This window comes from Peromyscus leucopus, chromosome 12, assembly GCF_004664715.2.
Source record: "Peromyscus leucopus breed LL Stock chromosome 12, UCI_PerLeu_2.1, whole genome shotgun sequence".
In the NCBI taxonomy this organism is placed as follows: domain Eukaryota; kingdom Metazoa; phylum Chordata; class Mammalia; order Rodentia; family Cricetidae; genus Peromyscus; species Peromyscus leucopus.
The window spans coordinates 58,455,245-58,476,807 of record NC_051073.1 but is presented as its reverse complement, the minus strand read 5'-3'; the positions used below and the strand labels follow the sequence as shown (position 1 = coordinate 58,476,807).

Here is a 21,563-nt window from a genome sequence, read left to right as displayed (position 1 = left end):
TTTGAAAACTTTGATTTGAGAAGGTATTTTGTGGTAGAGAGGAGTATAGATGAGCCATCAGAGTAGCTTAGGAGTATGTATACCCAAAGTGACAGGCTAACAGGCTAGTACATTACAAGGCTAAGAAGGCATGATCTGGAGTTGTATTACAAAAATACAGGGTTTGATCCTGTGTCAGAAGCTTCAGGGATGGTCCAGGAATCTATGTTTTTTGACCAAGTTCTTATTCCAGTTTACTTCATCTCATAACTATACCTAAGAAAAACAGAAATTTAGTAACCAAACTAAATATAATAAAACCTTGAAGGGTAACATGACACAAATATATTAACTTAACAAGCGTGTTGTGGGTATCACACTCTTTTCTAGGGATTCAAAGATGAATAGTGTGCGCCCCCTGCTCTCTCAAGCTCACGGTGTGAGAGAAGAGACCGTGGGTGTTCAGTAAGATACAGCGAACAGTGAGAAGACAGCAGCGTAGGGAGGGATACAGACATACAAGAAGAGAACCTAACACGCCCTGGCTTGGGCTGTGAGGAAGGCAAGCTCATGAGGGGTGTGTGGACGGGGCCAAGCTCTTTTGTAACAGATCACTTACTCCCTATTTAAATAGTTTTGCCTAGAATCTTTGTAAAATATGTCACATATTTCCTCACTTTCTTAACCTTTTTGGTTTGGATGATTTGAAGTAGTTATGTGTTATCATCTATTTGTGTCACATAGCAAAATATCAGTGCTTTTTATTGCAATTTATAACATTAATTTTCATTCTCTAAAACAGTGTCTAACGTCTGTGAGTTTGCTGTCATCATTTGCTATCTTGTTGTCTTTGTCTGTTCCTTATCTTCTTAATGTCAATGTGACTATCTATAGAGTACCACATGTATGCAAACGCTTTTCTGCCCGAAGGATTTCAAACTAAACAAATGAATTCAGCAAAATACAAAATGTTCTGTTGAGTATAGTATGTGAAGTTTAGTGGATTTTATGACATCTTTTAAACAGTTAAGTTGTCTTTTTGTCATTATTATTTTAAAGCCAGTAGATGCTTTAGAGATGCATAATGTGTCTCTTTCCTCAAGAGGCTCAGCAATATCAAGGCTGGTTCATAGCAGAGATCTAAGCCTAAGACCAGAATAGTTCCATTCTGTAAAAACAGCAGCTCTCCAGTAGAGAGTTATAGCAGAATCATTTGGAGATGTATATGCCTAGGCCTCACCCCCAAAGAACCTGATTCTGCTAGCTTAGCATGCCTAGTTTTCTTTTTTGGAAGGGAGGAAAAGAATATTGAGATGTAGAGAGTCAGAGTTCCACAGTATAGCCAAGGCCAACTTCAGATGCATAATCCTCCTGCTTCAACCTCTCAAGTGCTGAGATTACAGGTATACAACCCACCTGGCTCTATATATTTATTTTTAAGTTCCTTTGAAAAGTCTGATGTCTATTCTACCCTTGAATTATGAAACATCTGATTATTGTATATCAGAATTTGTTCCCAAATAGTTAAATATTTGAATATTTAAATAGTTAAATCAAAGCCTAGATCATGAGGGATAAAAAGAGATTGACATTTATTGTGACTGAGAAAAACCATTGGACTTCTGTAAGCATAGGGTTGAGATGATCTCACTTGGATTTTAAAATAATCCCCCTAACCACTTTGTGAAAAACAAATTGCTGGGGAGTGCTTCTAGTAGGGAGACTGGCTAAGAGGCCATGTTAGTTAATGCAGGCAAAGACGTAAACGGAGCCATCTCCCTAATGACAATATTGAGGTGGTGATCAAAGGAACAGAATTTGCTGACAGAGCAGTTGTGGAGTGGACAAGGAGGCAAAGTTCACTCCTAAGGTTTTGACTCAGCTTATTGGAAAGATATCAAAGCTGTGTCAACAAAAGGATTGCCTTTTGTTAAGACTGTGAAAACTAGAAGAGGAATGGGTTTGGGAAGAAGGCAAGGATATCGCTTTTTTTTTAATAGATTAACTCTGAAGTACCTATTAGACATTCCTAGTGGTAGCCTGGTTAATATGGTAGTCTAAAATTCCCAGGACTTATATAAATGTTTGATTCATTAACATACATAAAATCCTAAGGGTAGATGAACTTGCCGAAGAGCAGGAATTGACAGAAGAAATAGGACACTCCAGCAGTAGGAATGAGAGAAGTGAGAAGAACCTAAGTGACACTGTAAAAGACCATCCAGTGAGACGGGGGTTGGGGACCCACAGAGTAGGGTGTCACAGGCACCAGGTGAACACAGACTGCAAAGCTCAGGAGGCGACCAAGTGGTGGAGTACAGTGAAAACTCTCGACCATTGACATTAGCATTGTGAGATCATTGGGAATCTTGATCAGAAATAGTTTGAGAGATTGTGCAAAGGCCGTAGAGAGAGGAGTTCTAAAGAGAATGTGATTCCAGGGGATAGGATGCCCTCTTCTGACCTCTGTGGGTACCAGACATGTACATGGTACACATACATACATGCAGGCGGAACACTAGGGCACATAAAATAAAAATAAGTAAATATTTGAAAAAAGGAGTGTGCAGGCCAGGAAGATCGCACAGCATGTAAAGGTGCTTGCTGCCAGGCTTGCTGGCTGAGTTTCATCTCTGAACCCACTCTGTGGAGGAGAGAACTGCTTACACAAGTTGTTCTCTGACCGCCACATGTGCATCATGGTCTGCACCTCCCAAATAATAATCATTATTATATACATATGCATGAAAAAGTGTAGCATCTTCTAGTCATTAGCTGCACCGTGAAATCTCAACAATATGTCACCTAAACAAGACCTACATAAAGATACTACCAGTTGACATGCCAATGTGGATGGAGGAAATTTCCCAAGGTCCCACCCCTGGATGAAGAGCTACAGGTAATCAATGGCTGCTAAGAAAGAGAATCCCTGGTAGAATACCCAATCCCAAGTTGTCAACCCTAAACATATCTACATGCAGGAACACTACACAGACTCAGTAGGTGTATGTGTACACACACATATACATACACAGTAATAATTGAAGTCATGAATTGGAGGAGTTGTGAGGTCAGAGGGCAGACAGTAGGAATTGGAGAAGAGGAGAAATAGAAATGTTGTGAATACAGTACTCATGTATTGAATTTTCAAAAAAATTTACGTTTAAAAAGTGAGGAAAAATTGAGCTGGAAATAGGTAACTTTCTGCAGCCTTCTATGAAAATGAACAGAGAAGCATGGTAGCTGAAAAAAGACAAGGCATATCTGTGTGTTGTTGAGAATTACCCAGCAGAGGAGGAAATGCCATGCTGGAGAGCGGGAATGGTAACTGCGTCTTTGCAGGATGAAATGGGATGGGACTTTCTACACAGAGGATTCAGACCTAGCCTTAGGGGCACAGACAGCCTAAGGTAAAAGCAGAGGCAAGTAATCTATGGGCATACATTCCAGGAGGCAGAAAGAACGGGTGGAGGAAGTTCTTTTATTATTATTATTATTATTATTCAGTCCTAGGTGATAAAAGTTACCTCTTCTTGGGTCTAGAGAAGAGATACTGGAAATTTCAAAAAGAAGCGAAAGTATGAAATTATTATCAGGGAAAGGAAAGTGGACAGCAGAATTGATGGGAGGATGACTCCGGGGGACACACTGGAATTAGAAAAGAACTCAGTCTGCTGGGATGTAGTCTTCTGAGCTACACATTCAGGAAGCTGAATTTCAGGAGCAGAATCGAGGAAAAAGAGGCTGTTGCCAGGATTAGAATTTTGTCAGATGAATGCGGCTAAGAAAGACGAGAGTGGAAGAGTGGGTCATGGGACTTCCTTAGTGGAAGGAAGTAAAGCTTTGAGAGCAGGAAGGAGTTGTCCGAAGATGTTCGTGTCAAATATAGGGTCAAATAGGACGAAAGTTTGGAGTTGAACTGGTAAAGAGCAAGCGTGAGAGATCGGAGGTGATAATCAGAATGGGCAGGGTGCGGTAGGAATAGTCATAGGAATGGCCACCGCTTTCAACTGCATGAGGTGCTCACCAGTTTGTGTGGCGGCTTTATGACTATCTTCATTAACCCCTTAGGTTCATGACTACAAAGAAGGAACCCCAGAAGAGAAGACCTACTATATAGAATTATGGGATGTTGGAGGCTCTGTGGGCAGTGCCAGCAGTGTCAAAAGCACAAGAGCAGTGTTCTACAACTCTGTAAATGGTAAACGCCTTTCATTTCTGCCATAGTTTAATGGTCTGGAAGTATTATTGTCTGATATGAAGTGCTGTGACCTGCAGGGCTTATCTTACTGTGAGGAAGCTGATGTGCTTAAACTCTTGATTTAAATCTGCATGTCACAGTCTAATCTGTTAGTCTCTGGTGTCTAGCCGGGGCACTGGTGCCTTGCTAGAGGGCTACTCTATTTTGACTCTTTTATGTACATATTATACACTCGTTTTAGAAGCTCAACAGTAGTAGTTTTTCATATATCTTTTTCAAAGGGTATTCAGTGATATTTATCCCTCTCCATACTCCTTCCTCAACTCTGCTCTTCCCCCCCATCCCAAGCTTAACCCTTCCTGTCCCATCCTTCCCTTTTAACCCTTAATACAAGCTCATTCTGTCTCACCTCCCTTTAAACCCCCTCCCCATGACCCCTTAGTAATTCCCTGACCTCTGTAGGTATTCCAGGTGAAACATATCTAAAAATAAGTACACTTTCTTTTCTTCCCACTCTGATGAACCAGGCTACTGATCTCAGCAGAAAGCCTGTGAAGTATCTCCGACCCCTTAAGTTAGAATGTATTCTCATCAGATGTCAGTCAAGTTAGCCCCAACTTGACTTTTCTAGCTCATATTCTGCGTAAAAAGCTTCCCCCAAAGATCCTCAAAAGATAAAATGCTAAAGTTGTTTTTGTTTTGTTTGTTTTTTGTCCATCTAATAGCCAACCTAGGTGAAAGTATTTCATTCTTGTGCCCCAGTGAGATTTTATTCTGCTTTTCCATAATCTTTTGCCATCAGAACACTTGACTACAGATTCGTGTTACCTCAAAAATATGCTCACCTGAACAAGACCCGCACAACAGCACCTGTTGGTGTGCCAGTGTGGATGGAATAAGTTTCACCAGGCCCCGTCTCCAGGTGGACAGCTACAGGGCAATTAATGGCTGCTAAAGAGAGTGGGTCTTCTCGAGGGACCATCCCCTGATAGGTGGTTCAGCTTCTGGTGGTCAGCCCTAAACACAGAAACAAGCAACAACACCAGATACACTCAGCAGGCTGTGTTTATAAATGCATACAGATGTAGCAGTCGTTAAAGAGGGGACATGAATTTGAGAAGGAGTGGGGGACACAAGGACACACGTGGGGGAGACGGCAGGAAGGGTGGGAATTAGGTAAATGTGCTCATGTATGAAATTCTAAAAAAATAATTGTAATTTGAAAAAAGAGTGTAGAAATCTATGGTCCTTGTATCACAAGATGATGTTCTAAATTCCAACAGGCATTGAAGTTTTTTCTTTTATCTTCATTTTATTATAATAATTATCTTTGCTTTTCCATCCTTTAGTTGATCTATTTACTTGTATTTCTGAGCCATGTTACATTTTGTTATTTTCTTCAGTCTCAAAAAATCCATGTCTTTTCTGCAATTCAGACTTCTTTTTTAACATTTATTTTTAATTTTTAAAATTTTTATCTAGATCTTTATTATTTTATGTTTATTGGTGTTTTGTCCACATGTATGTCTGTGCACCATGTTGAGGCTTGGTGCCTGCAGAGGCCAGATGAGGGTATCTGATCCCCAGAAACTGGAGTTACAGACAGGTGTGAGCTGCCATGTGGGTGCTGGGAATTGAACCTGGGTCCTCTGGAAGAGCAGCCAGTACTCTTAACCACTGAGCCATCTCTCCAGCCCACATGCATACTTGACTATGTCCTCTTACTCTCTTCTAGTTGTGTGTTTCTTTTGCTCATTTAGATGAGACTGGGCATATTCACAGTGGTAATGGCTGTAGACTCTTGTTCTTTTGCCTAAGTCAGTTCATTCTTCCTCCCTCCTTGTCCCCCATTTTCCTTTCCCCTCATTTGCCTTTTAAGGCAGGGTCTTGCTGTGTTGCCTTGGCTGGCCCCAAACTGAAGTTCTGCCTCAGTTTACCAAGTGCAGGGTTATAAGCATGTGTCACTATAGTGGACTCAACCAGATCTCTTAAAGTAATGAGCTTCCATAGCTAGCAGTGAACTCAAAGAACAATGAGATTAAACTGTTGAGTTGATGAGATTCAAAAGCTCTGCAGTTCAATATTTGTTTGTTAAAGAATAACAACTGAGGGGCTGGAGAGATGGCTCAGCAGTTAAGAGCACTGGCTGCTCTGGGAGAGGACCCAGCTCTGATTCCCAGCACCCCCATGGCAGCTCACAGCTGTCTGTAATCTCAGCTCCAGGAGATCCACTGCCCTCTTCAGCCTCCACAGGCACCTGCACACATGGGTGTGCACAGACAGACACACATACACAAAGAGAGAAGTGAAAATTTAAGAACAGAAGATTAGCAGTTGAGCTGAAAGTGTGGCACAGACCTGTGTCTCGGATCTGAGAGGAAGAGGCAGGAGTCTGAAGAATTGCAGGCCAGGCTGGGCACACAGTAAGCCAAGCCAGTATCCTGGGTGTAGAAGACCCTGGGTTTTTTGTTTTTTTAAGGAAAAATAGCAGTTGTAGCAATTAAAGCAATGCTATTTTAATACATTTTACCAGTGCAGAAACCGTATAATTTTTGAATGACTGTAATCTGTTAATAAATAATGTTCTTCATTGGTGAAGTGCTTCTATAAGCAGTTCCAAGCATGAAGTTGGCACTCAGGGACTGCTGGATGAGAGTATCAAAAGGCATTCTGAATATTTTATGACATTCTGCTAGTCTTTGGGAAAGAAAAAGAAAGCACTTTTAAAAGTATATTAGTGGCAAAGCTTTATAGTTAGTTTTTTGAAAATGTTTAGAGAGGACCTTTTGAAATACTTGTCTGATTTTGTTAGTCATACTTGAATACTAGATCACTAAGCCCCTGAGATGTGTACTTACTAAGCTTGTCCTTGTTGCTTGTAAAGTAAGAGGCGCTGATAAGTACTGACATCATTTTACTGGTTTATTTTAGGTATTATTTTAGTACATGACTTAACAAATAAGAAGTCATCTCAAAACTTATATCGCTGGTCATTGGAAGTTCTCAATAGAGATTTGGTTCCATCTGGAGTCCTGGTGACAAACGGGTAAGCCTGGAATTACTTTACAGTTGGTTTTAAATATGTCTGCAACCCTGAGGATTCACTTTACAAAATAAAACTTTGCGAGATGTGTGATTGGTTCTATATTTTAGCCTATATATGGTCTTTCCCTTATCTGAATGGCATCTCTGGTGGCAGTGGTTTATATTTTGAGAAAATCTAATTACTTAGTTTTCCTACTCTGAATTTGGCTCTAAGAACTGTTTGCTTAATCTCAGATCATACAGACTTTCTTCTGTGTTTTTCTGTAAGTTTTATAATTTGGGGTTTATAGTAGATTTATGATCTGCTTTAATTTTATATAATATGTGTGATTTGGGCTTCAGTTAGTTTTAGATTTGAATGTCACTTGTTCCAGCAGCATTTGTTAAAAAGATTATCCTATCTCCACTGAGTTGCCTTTATTCCTTTGACGAAGTCAGTTGGCCGTATCTGTACAGGTCAGCTTCCGGACTCTGTTCTATTGACGTGTGTGTCTACTCCCTTTGAAAGTGTGAGCCTGTGTGACTAGTTCCTCCCTAGAGTTCTGACCCTGTAGCTCAGTAGAGCCATTCCCTAGCATGCATGGAGCCCTAGGTTCAATCCTTAGCACCACTTTAAAGAATAAAACAGCAAAATCAAAAGTCCAGTTGTGTCTTTGAAGGATATTTCTTGGCTCTTAAATCTTATTTCAATGATAGTTATAGTGTTGAAAAGATGCATAATTGGTTTTGTTTTTCAAAGGGTTATTGTGTATATAAAATGATACAGATTTCTGGGGAAGTGCTAGCCATATCTGTCCATAATAAGATCCTCCATCAGTTTTTTATGTAATGATTTTAAAATGATTTCAAGATCTAATTTCAATTGGATGGTGATTTTTATGAAAGAAGTGGTAAGGAAAACCAAAATTAATGTGGTATAATTTTCTTTTAAAATTAATATTTAAGTGATGAATCATTGTATGTACTTGTAGTATAAAATGAAAAGCAAACAAGAAAAAGAGAGCAGGTATATATACTTACATGTAATGTACAAGAGATTATATAAGATTTCAAATAGCAGAGTGTAAGTGTCAAAGATGGTATTTGATAGAAAACACAAATTTTTCCACGAGAGGATTTGTGAATATAAGAAAAATAAATAATTCTGAAGGAAGGTACCCCAAAAACCTCATCCTCTAGTAATTCAAATTTCAGTTCAAACCATGTCTCCTAAGTCAGGCATGTGTAGGTCAGAAGGTGCTGGTTCATAGGCCTTGAACTTGAGCTAGTATTGGCTTCAGTGCACATAAAACAGATGATGATATTTAAATGAGATGGCTTACATAGTTCAAGCCAACTGTGTTCTGAGATGGACCTATAGCTAAGGCTCTGTAAGCTCATTGTAAAGGATAGAGAGATGTAGTAGCCCTCTCCTCCCTTCCCAGCTTAGATTGCTCAAAGAGAAAGACAAGAGAGAAGAGAAGCTGTGCTCCAGTGGATTTTATTGATTGAATTATGCAGTATTGATTGTTCAAAAGCAGATTTTGCTGACTGTTGTAAATAGAGCTTATAACATGTCAGAGATCTAGCGCTCCTTTGCTTCTAACAGGTGAATAGAATTTCAATTAATTAACAACAATGGACTTTATGTTCCTTTCAGTAATGAGAAATATCATTCGTATTGTTACTCAGCCCTTTGGGAAAAAATGGAAATAAAACGGATTATAATAGACCCCCTTCTGTCCCTGAGAGATTCTGATGGTTGGTCCTTTGTCTCTCGTGACTGTCATGTTAGGATAATTATTTGGTTCTAATCCGTCTGCCTTTTACTATTATGTTTAACATTTCAGCTGTTTCCTTCCACGCCCATTCAAGCTCTGGCCTCACTGGGCTCTCTCTACTCCAGCCTGCAGCTGCCCTACTTCTTTTCACTCGGAAAAGATTTTTGTTGACTACTCGTAGCCAGGAATACACTATGCAAGTTAGAGAATTTGTGCAGGGATCACCTGCACTGCATGCCAGGCCCCTGGGCTTTCCACACACTGAGCTCTAGACCCGCCTTCTGCTTCTACACTGAACAATTTTGAAGCTGGCACCTGGTTGAAGACAGAGCATTGTGGACAGTTAAGTCACATTAGGTCCTCACATTAAGTCACAGATGATCCAAGTTATCTGTTAGAAAGACACACGGGAACAGCCGTTGAGTAATGAGATGAGTAATTGGAATTCAATGGATGATGGGTTGATAATGAATAAGCACATGGAAGAAATTAGGGGGAAAGAGATTGCTAGGTGATGAGGAGGAATTAGTTAATTATCACCAAAGTTGTGTAAGCATCTTGCATTTAAATACTACACATCTTCATTTGAAAGGTAAATTCTATTCACCTCTTCATGGTTATTTATCACAGGGATTATGACCGAGAACAATTTGCTGATAACCAAATCCCACTGTTGGTAATAGGGACTAAACTGGACCAGATTCATGAAACCAAGCGCCATGAAGTTTTAATTAGGACTGCTTTCTTGGCTGAGGACTTCAATGCTGAAGAGATTAATTTGGTATGTGTTTTCACCAATATGTGTCTGCATTATATTCTAGTCAAAGAGGCTTTATACTCAAAGTAGAGGCTCACCACACACAAAGCAGACCAGAATCAGCATCTAGAATGTCACATGAGGATCTCTTTCACTTTGAACTTGCACATTGATCTGTTGGAATCCTCAAACTGTATTCTGTGAATGGTACAAATCAGACTCTTTCTTGAGAAAACTTAAAAAGCATACCAAGTTCAAAAGAATCAAATCGATTAAGGTGACACTATATGTTGGTTATTGTTGCTTTTGAAAAAGTCTTTTAGGCTGGGCGATGGTGGTGCACGCCTTTAATCCCAGCACTCAGGAAGGCAGAGGCAGGCAGATTTCTGTGAGTTCGAGGCCAGCCTGGTCTCCAAAGCGAGTTCCAAGAAAGGTGCAATGCTACACAGAGAAACCCTGTCTCAAAAAAAAAAAAAAAAAAAAAAAAAAGAAAAAAAGAAAAAGTCTTTTAGTCCCAGCACTTAGGAGGCAGAGGCAGGCAGATCTCTGTGAGTTTGAAGCCAGCCTGGACTACAGAGTAAGTTCCAGGACAGCCAGAGCTACACAGAGAAACCCTGTCTCAAAAACAAAAGAAAGAAAGATCGAGCCTCTCAACAGCTTACAATACAGAATTATCTTGAAGGGCACACAAACAGATGTATGAGAAAGTTACAAACTGTAAACTAGGAGTGCATCCTAAAAACTAATTTATATAAAGTTTTGCATATAGAACCTCACTGTGATAGCTAGTTTAATCAGAACAGAGGGCTAGCGAGGCTAGGAAACAGCTCATACAAACCAGTTCACATTCCCCAGAAAAGACCTCCCCTGCAGCTTCAGTGATGGTTACACGGCATCATTGTTCATAAGCAAGGTTGCCATATCGTCTGTCACACACTGTCATTCCAGGTGTTCAGTGTTACCTGTGGATAGTGTGAATGGCCAGCGCTCTTAGGGCAGTTATTCACCAGCTGCTGTTTTAAGGCTTTACAGCTATCACATCACACGTACCATCTCCACATCAACCTTTGAACTTAGACACTGACCTCCATTTTAAAGATGAAGATAAGAGAAACGTGCAGTCAAGCCAAATAAGGCACTCTGACTGTCGAGTCTGGGTTCTACAGTTACTCCTAATTCCCTTCAACTAAGATTTAAAATGTTGGCTCTGAAAGAACTCTGAAATCATCTACACCCACAGTTACCCTAAGCTCGCTGCCTGTTGTTACCAACGGTGCCTAGGAACGTCTTTAGTGACCATCCTTCAAGTTAGAGCTTTGTGTCCACAGTGCTGGCAGGGCCAGTACTCTGCTGATACTTTCTGTAACGTGGTGCTGGCCTCAGACATGAGAACCAGGCGCTTCCCCACTGACTTACAGGCTCTGCAGTACTGTCACTTTATGGATTACTCAGGTGAGTCTGGTAGTTTCTGCTCAGTGAATCAGCATCTATAAATACTGCCTCTACCCCATGCCTGACTCACTTCTGCCTGCCATCCATTGCTTTTTATTGTGCAGTGGAATGTGTCCCCCTTTTCTGTAGCTGCCACCATGGAATGCCCAGTGTAAACATTCTGGGTAGTCAATGTTGGACCATAGTATTCCAGAGGACTCCTACCACATAAATTATGTAAATATGGTACCTCTGTAGAATCTGTGCTGCTGTTACTTTATTTGCACATCATTTTCAAAGAGAAATTTGCCATTAAATACACACAATTTGTTCCAATAGTAACTTTATGTGCTTCTGAATATGTCTCTGTCTAGTGCCTCCTGGTTTCTGCGACAGCCAGCTAAACACATATTACTCCTCCTTAGCTTACAAAGGCTGGGCCAGCTTCAGTTGTTAGCAAAACAAAAAGATAAGCAACAGGACTTGAGCACTTACAGTTTCCCAAGAGTTTAAGTGTAACGTGCCTTTAGTTTGTTGGTGTATCCTTCAAGAACACAACAGATATAACATAGAAGTGGGTAATGGGGATACAGGGAATTATAGTGCAAGAGAGCAGCTGAGTATGGCAGTTTAAAACAGAACTTTAACAAGTACCTGTAAAACCTCAGACTGGGGTAATATGACAGCATCAGTGCTGGCTCACTGTTTCCTGTATGAATTTACGAAAACCTGTGGAGAAGTATGATCTAACATGCATATATCGGAAATGAAGTCAGACTTTCCTTCTGTGGATGCAAATGCAAATTATTTGAATAAAAATGGATGCTTGGGTTATTGTATATGGCACTTTTTCTTATGTATGTCTATTTAGTTTATAGTCATTTGCCATATTTAGACAAGCTATGTAGAGCTATTAATTTTTAGGCTTTCCCTCAGCCATGATCAATGACAGATGACCCTTTCAACTCCAAAAACTTTTTTTTTTTTTTTTTTTTTTTTTTTGTTTTTTCGAGACAGGGTTTCTCTGTGTAGCTTTGGAGCCTTTCCTGGAACTCACTCTATAGCCCTGGCGGGCCTCGAACTCACAGAGATCTGCCTGCCTCTGCCTCCCAAGTGCTGGGATTAAAGGTATGCACCACCACCACCCAGCTTCCAACTCCAAAATTTTTACCCTAAAACACATGGAGTTTCAGGTTTCCTGCTCAACTTGAATTGTGGAGCCCAATAGTTGATTTTTATGGGGAAGATGGGAACTTGTTTTTTGCTATTTGATTTAGGTTTTTTTTTTTTTTAATTTAGTAATTTTAACTCTTATTTAGAGTCATCATTTGACATTCTGATGGTGAGGTAATCTATACCCATTTTGCAAAAACATCTAATGCAGGTCTAAGGTTGATTTCTTGTATGTCCCAACTGGTACAGAAATGTGTTCAAACATTATTGCAAATACAGCAGAGTGCACAGTGATATACCATGGTTTTCAATCCACATGTGGGATTACCTGTGTTATATTAAATGATTTGGTACTTAAAAATTCAGTCTGATAGCATTTTCTTACAATGAAGAAGAGAATTGATATTCCATTGTCTGCTATGTGATGGGCATGCAATATCTCATTGAATCTCACAAAACTAAGGAGAATCGTTCCCATTTCACAAATGAGTAAGCCCAACTTTAGATGACTTAAGCAGGTTACACAATCTGGAAATGTTGGCACAGATATTTGAATACAGAGATTACTGGCTTCCAAGATTCCTGATTTCCCTAGTATTTTATAATTATAGTTGGCCAGCTTCCCCCTTCCCCTCCTTCCCCTCCCTTCTTCTTTGTGTGTGGGGGGTGGATAGAGAACTCTTATAGTTTCTGGCCATTGTTTAAAGTGTGATCCTTGCAATGCTGTGTATGAACAAAACAGGGAATGGCTTTTAAATGTATTAGAATGAAACATGTAAGCCTGGCTGTTAAAAAAATCATTATTAAATATAGCAAGAGTAATTTCAGGAATTTCTCAAGGGCACAGAGGGCCCACAGATGTATACGAGACACTTCTCTTCACAAAAGAGCCTGAGTGGTATCTGCACAGTTTGGTCTTGGTGGCATTTGAGGTAAACATCAAAGCCTGCTCCATCTCTTGAGAGGGCCGCACTGGTAACAGGCTGTGGTGGTGTAACGCTGGCATTTGCCAGCTGTTGTGATGACTTCGTGTCCCAGATTGTTTCCCCTCCTCCGAGCTCCATGTTCCTACTTAAAGAATCTTACTGAATGATAAAACTGAATTCTATTACTGAATATTAATTATATTAATAATAATATATCTCTTGCTTATTATTATCAAACCTGCATGTCTTTGCAGTATGTGAAGAATTGGAGAAATCTTTGCCAACTGTTTGATCTTTGGCCCACTAAACCTTTTTTTTTTTTCGAGACAGGGTTTCTCTGTGTAGCTTTGCGCCTTTCCTGGAACTCACTCCGTAGCCCAGGCTGGCCTCGAACTCACAGAGATCCGCCTGGCTCTGCCTCCCGAGTGCTGGGATTAAAGGCGTGCGCCACCACCCAGCAGGCCCACTAAATCTTATTTTCATATTTCCAGCCATTGTGCAGCCTGCAGAGTACTTCATTAGTTGAACACTTAGTTCCTGGCCCTAAGTATGCCCTGTTTATGATGACAAAGTAAACGTATGTAGGTCACCTGATAAGTCCCTTTGTTTCGGCAATAAACTGCTAGTAATTCTGCTTCCTTCAGGAATTATTTGATGATGATGTTGGCTCAGTATCCTCCAGGATTGCTCAAATGGCAGAGCCTAACTGGCTTTCCCTCCTTTGGTGCTTTCCTGTTCGTGCATCGTATTCTGCACATCGCTTTGGGTTTTATGAGAGTTGTGACGATTTAGTATGTGGAGGAGGGTATGGTGGGGACAGTGGTACTGGAGCTTGCTTCCCTTCCTGGCTCTTCTGTATGCGTCTCTGTTTTCCAGGATTGCACAAACCCACGGTCCTCAGCGGCAGGCTCCTCCAATGCTGTCAAGCTCAGTAGATTTTTTGATAAGGTAATGGCTTCAATTAAGTTATTTTTAAACTTAACATATGATATCTTAAACTCTTTGTGGAATGCTGTGGCCTTTTGTTCCTTTGCCCAAAACTTCACAGCCTGAATGCCTGTTTTGATCTCTCTTATCTGTTGGAATAATTGCTCAAGGCCTGCTGACGTACTTATTCCATCACTAACATTCTCTAAGCAAAGAGTAAAGGCTAGTGGATTCAATTCGGGTTCTTAAAACAATATCAGAGCCCTCCTTAAACAATTTATAGTTACCCATTTTTTTAGCTCTTTGTGTAATTATTCACTATTCCATATCCCAAAAGACATTGAACAGAGATTAAAGTCTTTTGTTCTCTTAGCTGTTAATATTTTCCGTGTAAACATTACTATTATTTTGTAAAGTTACACTGTCTCCTTGAATCTCTGCTGTTGCCCGGTGAGAAGCGCTCACATTTCTTGTGTAGCACCCTCTTGCACTGGACTAGAATGAGAATGTGTGCGGCTCACACGCTGTAAGTTAGAGCACTGCTCATCTTCATCGGGGCTGTGCAGCTGCCTGGCATGGTACTGATTTTGTATAGCAAAGTAAAGGACTTGCTTCAGCATTCATTACTGAAAAAGATTAATTTCTGTATTAGATCTGTTTTAAGTGTGGTTCTTAAGAAAAATACGTTTGCCGGGCGGTGGTGGCGCACGCCTTTAATCCCAGCACTCGGGAGGCAGAGGCAGGCGGATCTTTGTGAGTTCGAGGCCAGCCTGGGCTACCAAGTGAGTTCCAGGAAAGGCGCAAAGCTACACAGAGAAACCTTGTCTCAAAAAAAAAAAAAAAAAAGAAAGAAAAGAAAAGAAAAATACGTTTTAGTGCTGGAGAAATTGCTCAGTGGTGAAAACAGTTGCTACTCCTGCAGAGGACCCAGGTTCGGGTCCCAGAACCCACTCAAGTTGCTCATAACCACCTGTAACTCCAGCACCAGCGAATCCAATGCTCTCTTCTGGCCTCTGGGTTATACATACAGTCAAGCAGGTACACACACACACACACACAACACATATACATGTAAATAAAATAAAATAAGCTTTAAAATTAAGAAAGACCCTCCCCTTCTTACAGATCTTCCATATAGGTCATTTTTCTTTTAACTGTTTGAGTCTCTCATATTTGGCCCCCTTTTCAATATGTTACCGTGAGATTCACTCCCCTATGTGTCCAATAGGAAAATTTTATCTCACTCACAGCTTATTAACTGGGGTGTGGCAAGAGAGACAGACGTACCCAGGCAGTGATTCTCACAGTTCTCAGGATAGCCAACCCTTCAAGCTAGGGGCTAGGAGATTAACAGTTTCTGATCACTGCCTGGTGCTGCATAGACATTAGCACTCTTTCTGGAAGTGGTGCAAGGAATTATATTTCCTCTCCATATTGTTTTCCAACCTAAAACGTTGCAGCATTTGCTTGGTTTAGATCCAAGTCCCCATCTAATACAAAATCCTATTCGTAAGAATAACATTCTCTAGATCTGTGTTTGATCTGGAAAGGTTTCAGATCTGGACCTTTGGAAAGTATACTTTTAGATGTTTTGTTTTGCTTTAATTTGATTTGGTTTATCAAGACAGGGTAGCCGTGGCTTTCCTGGAACTCTGTGTCTAGACCAGGCTGGCCTCGAACTCTATCTACCTCTGCCTTCCAAGTGCTGGGAATAAAGGTGTGTACCACCACCACCCAGCTTGTTTTAAGTGTTTTCTAATATAAAAAGTCTCAAGTCCCATCCTAGAGAAAAATGGATTTTAGACCATCATGACCAAAGCTCTCAGTAGTGCTTTATTTTAAATAAATAAATAGTACTTTGATTAGATTTAAGAAAGGAGCAATATGCGTGAGAGAGGCCCTTGTGAGTTGGGGTGAAGGATTCTCAGCAACAGAGAAAGCTCCCTTTGTTGTCTAGATCTCATGGAGTCTGTCATTAAGGAGACTGACGTGTACTGATATGAAACCAAAGCACCTGGCCAAGCAGTTTGCCCTTTTTCTGTGGATTAAACTTTCCAGAATGCCGGGACTTGTTCTATAGAGGGGCCCAAGTCCCCTGGGTTCTCTCAGCTGGTGGTAGTTCTGCACCAGAATGATAAGGTTTTTCTGTCCCGCTGACAACCAGGAAAGACTCAGTCCTTTGGGGCTTGGTGTTCAGGGTATATACTAACCAGAAACCAGCTTTTCTGCCTCAAAGGCCGATGAATGCATCTTTGCCCTGGCTCTCTTGTGGCTTAAATACTAACCCAAACATAGTCTTCAAGAGAGAAAGCACTGAATAATATGTATTTTAGTCTATTGTGAGCAAGCTGTCCCAGGCCGGGAAGGACAGGCCATGCTCTCAGTCAGCTTCCTGTACGTCATCACTCCAGATGTGAATGCCTTAGTCTATCTACACCTCATCTGTAATCACAGCTGCATCTCCAGGGCCAGAATGGGATTAGTATTTTATATAATACTCTCCACCACCTGAAAGCATGATCCTCAAGCCCACTGTGTTAGGACGCGTTTTGTGAACGTTTGACCATCTGCAATGTGTTATGAAGATGTCTCTGCTGCTTCCACCTGCTCCTCCTGCCGACAAGTGCAGCAAGCTCTGAAACTACCGAGTAAGGATGCCAATGAAGCCCGTAAGAGAAGCTCACTGACTGCTTGATGTCATTCCGTCATCCACATGCAGGATGCACAGAATTCCTCACTGCCTCCCACAGTCCCCTCTTGAGAATAGATACACTGCTGTAGTGATTTGTGTTGTCTTGTGGATCTTTTGGACCTGACTGCTAGGAAACTTGGCCCAATTGCTGCAATACTCTAGGAACCCGTTGGGACATCATTCTGTCCTTATTTAGTTTTTGTGTGTTATTTATTTGTGAGTTTTGTTTTCTTTTGAGGCAGGGCCTTACTATATAATCCAGATGACCTGAAATTCACTAAGTTGCCCAGGCTTGCCTGGAACTCCTGATCCTCCTGCCTCTGCTTCCTGAGTATTGGGATTGATTACAGAGTCTCACGGTTATAGCATGTGGCCCTGTATCCTGCTCATTGGTTGTTTAGTATATCATTCCTTCCTTTTGGAAGGCGTTAGTGGAAATAATCTCACAGTTTCAATCCCATTAGCACCACATTTTAAAGGGGTGTGTGTATGTCTGTCTGTCTGTCTGTCTCTGTGTATGTGTGAGTGTGTTTGAGTGAATGCCACGTGTGTCAGTACCTGCAGAAACCAGAAGGTGCTGTAGGATTCCGTGGAGCTGGTTGCAGGTGGTTATGAGCTGCCCAGTGTGGGTGGTGAGAACCGAATTCCAGTCCTCTCAAAAAGAACAAGTGCCCACCTGCTGAGCTGTTCCTCCAACCCCAGCACCAGATTTTAGCTCACTCTATTAAATGTCTATAGATGTTAAAAAGATTTTTAATTTGGCAATATTTCCTATAGTTACATTAATGACCATTATAATTTGTCACTTTTTCCAGGTAAATATGCTAAGCCCTAAAGTCTTTGCTTGTTTCTCACAGGTCATAGAGAAGAGGTACTTTTTTAGAGAAGGTAATCAGGTTGGTATCTATCTTTCCTTGATAAAATGGATTCTTAAATTTTGAAAGAGATGGTTTCCAATGTTTTTCCCAGAGGGGATTTTTTTTTTTTTTTAAGTTAGGAGAAGCTCTCTGTAGGTATAGGCAACTTACTTTCTCCTGGCCTCTTGAATAACAAGGAGAAAACCTAAGCAGAGGTGAGTAAGAAGCTGCACTACCAGAAGAGTCCAGCGATGAGGTGACCCTTTAACGTAAGGACAGAAGATAGTTTGCTCCAGTCTTCCAAGGGGTTTGTATAGAGTCTTCCACAGCACAGACCATTTGTACCCAAGTCCAGTCGGTGAGTTCAGGAGATCTGTCCTTTCAGACTCCAGACAACACTCCACCAATTTGCAGGCAAATGTTTTCCATATTTGGAGAGTTTCTTTTTATTATTTATCATTCTATGGTTTTCTGAGTGAAATCTTAGAGAGCTGGTTTTGTGATGAGCAACAGGCTGGCATGCAAGAACCTGAAACAGGAGACAGTTGGGTTTTAACATTTGAATCTTTCTGCCTGAAGCCTGACAGGACTCTTTCTTGCCTCCAGATTCCAGGCTTTCCTGATCGAAAGCGGTTTGGAGGAGGAGCGTTAAAGAACTTCCATTATGACTGAGTTGCACTCACCCTTTGGAAGAGCGAGCGGTGGCAGTTTGCACAGCTTTCCTCTGCCTGTGTCAGGCTATTAACTTCTCAGGCTTTGATGAAAACATCTCAAAACGCTACCTCACCCTCTCATGGAAAATTGAAAGAAAGCACCGATGTGGAAGCTCCTGCTTGGTCCCTGTTCTCTGTGTTGCTCACCTCCCTGTCCCTGTTGATGGCTTATGTAAAAGCCTCATGAGGATCTGAGATATTGTCAGACCAGTGCAGTAAAGCAGCGGTGACGAGGACCGCAGAGAAGACTGACTCTTGCTCGGAACCAGAGGGCGTTTTAGGTCTGCGATTTTCCCACACTCGCTGCCGAAGGCTTAATTAAGTACTTCAGAAACATACCTGTGTCGTTATACCTTTTTGTGGGGAAAGGTCATGTGAACCATCCCTGAGTTATCCACCCCAAGCCATCTCTGTCATTTTTAAAGAAGCTAAGTGGTGTTATTTCATTTTCTCTGGCCTCATTACACACAGGGATGCCTAAGAATAGCAACCCTGTCTCCTCTCCCCTGGAAAAGGCTTGGTGTCTGGGAGAGATGAACTAATAGCTGGAGTTAATAGAAATACAAATTAATAATATATGGAGACTAGACCAGAAAAGAAGGCTTCTGTGAGCCATCAATGGCTTCTCCGCTCCTTGGGGTGCGGCTTTCCAAGTGTCTCTGCTTTCTGTTTGGAAATGGGGTGAAATCTGAGAGCTGCACACGGGCAGTAAGAGACTTATTGCCTCTTTGGGGTTTGTTTGTTTGTTTGTTGTTTTTCTGGTTTTGGTTTTAGTTTTTAGAGGAAATTCAGCTCCTGAAATGCCTTTTAATATGATGAACAGTAAACTAAGAATATTATCCTTGAGTTAACACTGTATTTAAGTAAGTTCCAGAGTAACGAATTCACATAAATTATGAACCACTGTTTGAGGTTTCATAATCACGCCACAGCTTTTTAGCAGTGATATGTATGTGTTTGCATAATTGTTCATCATTATTTTTTAGCCCGTCTTTTTTGCCAGTTTAATTCTCTCAGCCCAGTTCTTCCTTAGTTTATAAAATTGGTTGCAAAAAAGGGACTATAATTGGCTACTGCCTTCAACACCTTATTATCCAGATTCTGCTCTGCTGAAGCTCTCTGCTCCCTAGTTTTGCACCAAATTAAAAAATAGTAATATAAATACACAGTTGCAGTTCTTTTAAAACCAGGTAAGAACTACTAAGTTCATCTTCCGTTCATTTGAACTAAATTTCAGAAGGACTCCGGAAGGCAGGGTATGCTGGGAAGGAGTATGAGCAGCGCAGAAAGGCGGTCCTTGGGGACTGGAAGAGCACTTCTCCCGAGCTGGGCTCTTCTGTCTTTACCACCTCGTTGGCAAGACCAAGGCCAGTTTCGGCTTCTTTGCTGGTTTGATTGTTCCCTGATACAATTGTGTTATGCAAATTATGATCTGTGTGTGGAATTTGGCCCAAGTATGTTGTGGCAGAGGCTGTAAAGTTGAGAAAGTAGAAACCAAATGCTACACAAAGTCCTATCTAAACTATCTAAAACTCTTCATGTTTCTTTTAAAAATTAAATCAAGGGGCATGAAATGCAACTCAACCGTAGAACATTTACATAGCATGTGCAAGGTAGTAGATTTGTTTCCAATATCAAAAATTTTAATAAAAAGTAACTAAGTTAAAACCCATTCCTTTTTCTCTCCTTTCTTCTTAATTAAGAAACCCATTCCAATTTCTATCATATCTTTCCTATTAAATACAAGAGCTGGGCATTGGTGCACGCTTTTAATCCCAGCACTCCAGGGGCAGAGGCAGGTAGATCTCTGAGTTCTAGGTCAGTTTATCTACAGAGAGAGTTCCAGAACAGCCAGAACCAAAGTACTCCTGTAGAAGAGAGAGGAGGCGGGGAAGTGGGGGGCGGGGAGACTGGAGCAAAGGGTCAGTGGTTAAGAGTACTTTCTGCTATTGCAAAGAACCTGGATTTGGTTACCAGCACCCACATGGGCAGTTTACAACTCACTTCCGGGGGAGCCGGCATCTTCTTCCAGCCTCTGTAAGCACTCTGCATACATGTAAAATAAAAATAAATAAATCTTTTTTTTTAAGGATGGGAGAAAAGCAACCCATCAGTGATGGCTATGAGACCAGACTTGATATATTAATAATCTTCAATTCCATTTCTTCTACCAGCTTGATTCTTTGAACTATAGTTTTTCTTTATAATTTTATGAACTTTTTTGTTAAAAAAAAAAAAAAAAACCCTTGTAAATAAACATCACACACCCAAATTAACCTGACCCAAAGTCTATAGATCTCAGTGAGGTCTGTACAGTTAGAGCAGCCATTATGAAGCTGGCGAGCTTCCCAGTGAATTTTATACTTTTACTGTCAAATATATACATTTTTGCACTTAGTTTTGAGCTATAGTTTTCTAAAAAAAAAATAAATTTTAATCTAATCATCTGAAGTAAATTTGTTACAAGCAAATAAAACTGTTTACCAAGTGAGTGCTATTTGCCCGACATCCTCAAAAGAGTGTTCTTGAAGCATGGCTGTTGGCATTCTGACCCGCCCCTTGGGGACCCGCCCTGCGTCCTGATGTAAATCCTCCTCTAAGGAAAAACCGTTCCCTTCTTCCTCTTCCCCTTCCTCCCTTCCTCGCCATGAGGTGTGCACACTTCTCCTTTCCCTCCCTTTCTCTTTCTTTCTCTCTCCGTCTTTCCCTCTCTTTGTCTCTCAGTCTCTCATCTTTTTCTTTTTTTTTAAAGATTTATTTATTTATTATGTATACAGAAGAGGGTACCAGATCTCATTACAGATGGCTGTGAGCCACCATGTGGTTGCTGGGAATTGAACTCAGGCCCTTTGGAAGAGCAGCCAACCAGGGCACTTTGGCCCAACCCACCAAGGTCTCCTGCACGCTTTATCATTGCAATGACTTTTAAAAACTTAGTCATATATACTACTTGTAAACAATAATTTAATATAATACAAAAAATGATTGTAACTGCCAGAATTATCTTTTGAAGTATTGAATCTTAATTGTCTTCTTAATAACACAAGTTGCTAGTAATAGCTGTTATCCATTGCTGCTTTTCTCCCTGAATAACTCCAGAGT

At 40.8% G+C, this 21,563-nt stretch overlaps 1 protein-coding gene across 2 annotated transcripts in view; it reads left to right on the top strand.

Moving 5' to 3' along the window:
* The window catches only part of Rabl3 (RAB, member of RAS oncogene family like 3), a 42,441-nt gene extending 21,840 nt beyond the window's left edge, over window positions 1–20,601 (top strand). The window contains exons 3-8 of one of the 2 annotated variants that reach the window (XM_028894986.2): window positions 4,051–4,180; window positions 7,112–7,226; window positions 9,616–9,766; window positions 14,149–14,220; window positions 17,749–17,787; window positions 18,355–20,133. In XM_028894986.2, coding sequence (XP_028750819.1) covers window positions 4,051–4,180; window positions 7,112–7,226; window positions 9,616–9,766; window positions 14,149–14,220; window positions 17,749–17,787; window positions 18,355–18,420 — 573 coding nt within the window. In that variant the 3' untranslated portion in view covers window positions 18,421–20,133. Of the gene's footprint in view, window positions 1–4,050; window positions 4,181–7,111; window positions 7,227–9,615; window positions 9,767–14,148; window positions 14,221–17,748; window positions 17,788–18,354 lie in introns of both variants that reach the window. The other variant, XM_037209767.1, reaches the window with a different exon arrangement.
* The last annotated feature ends 962 nt before the right edge of the window (window positions 20,602–21,563 follow it).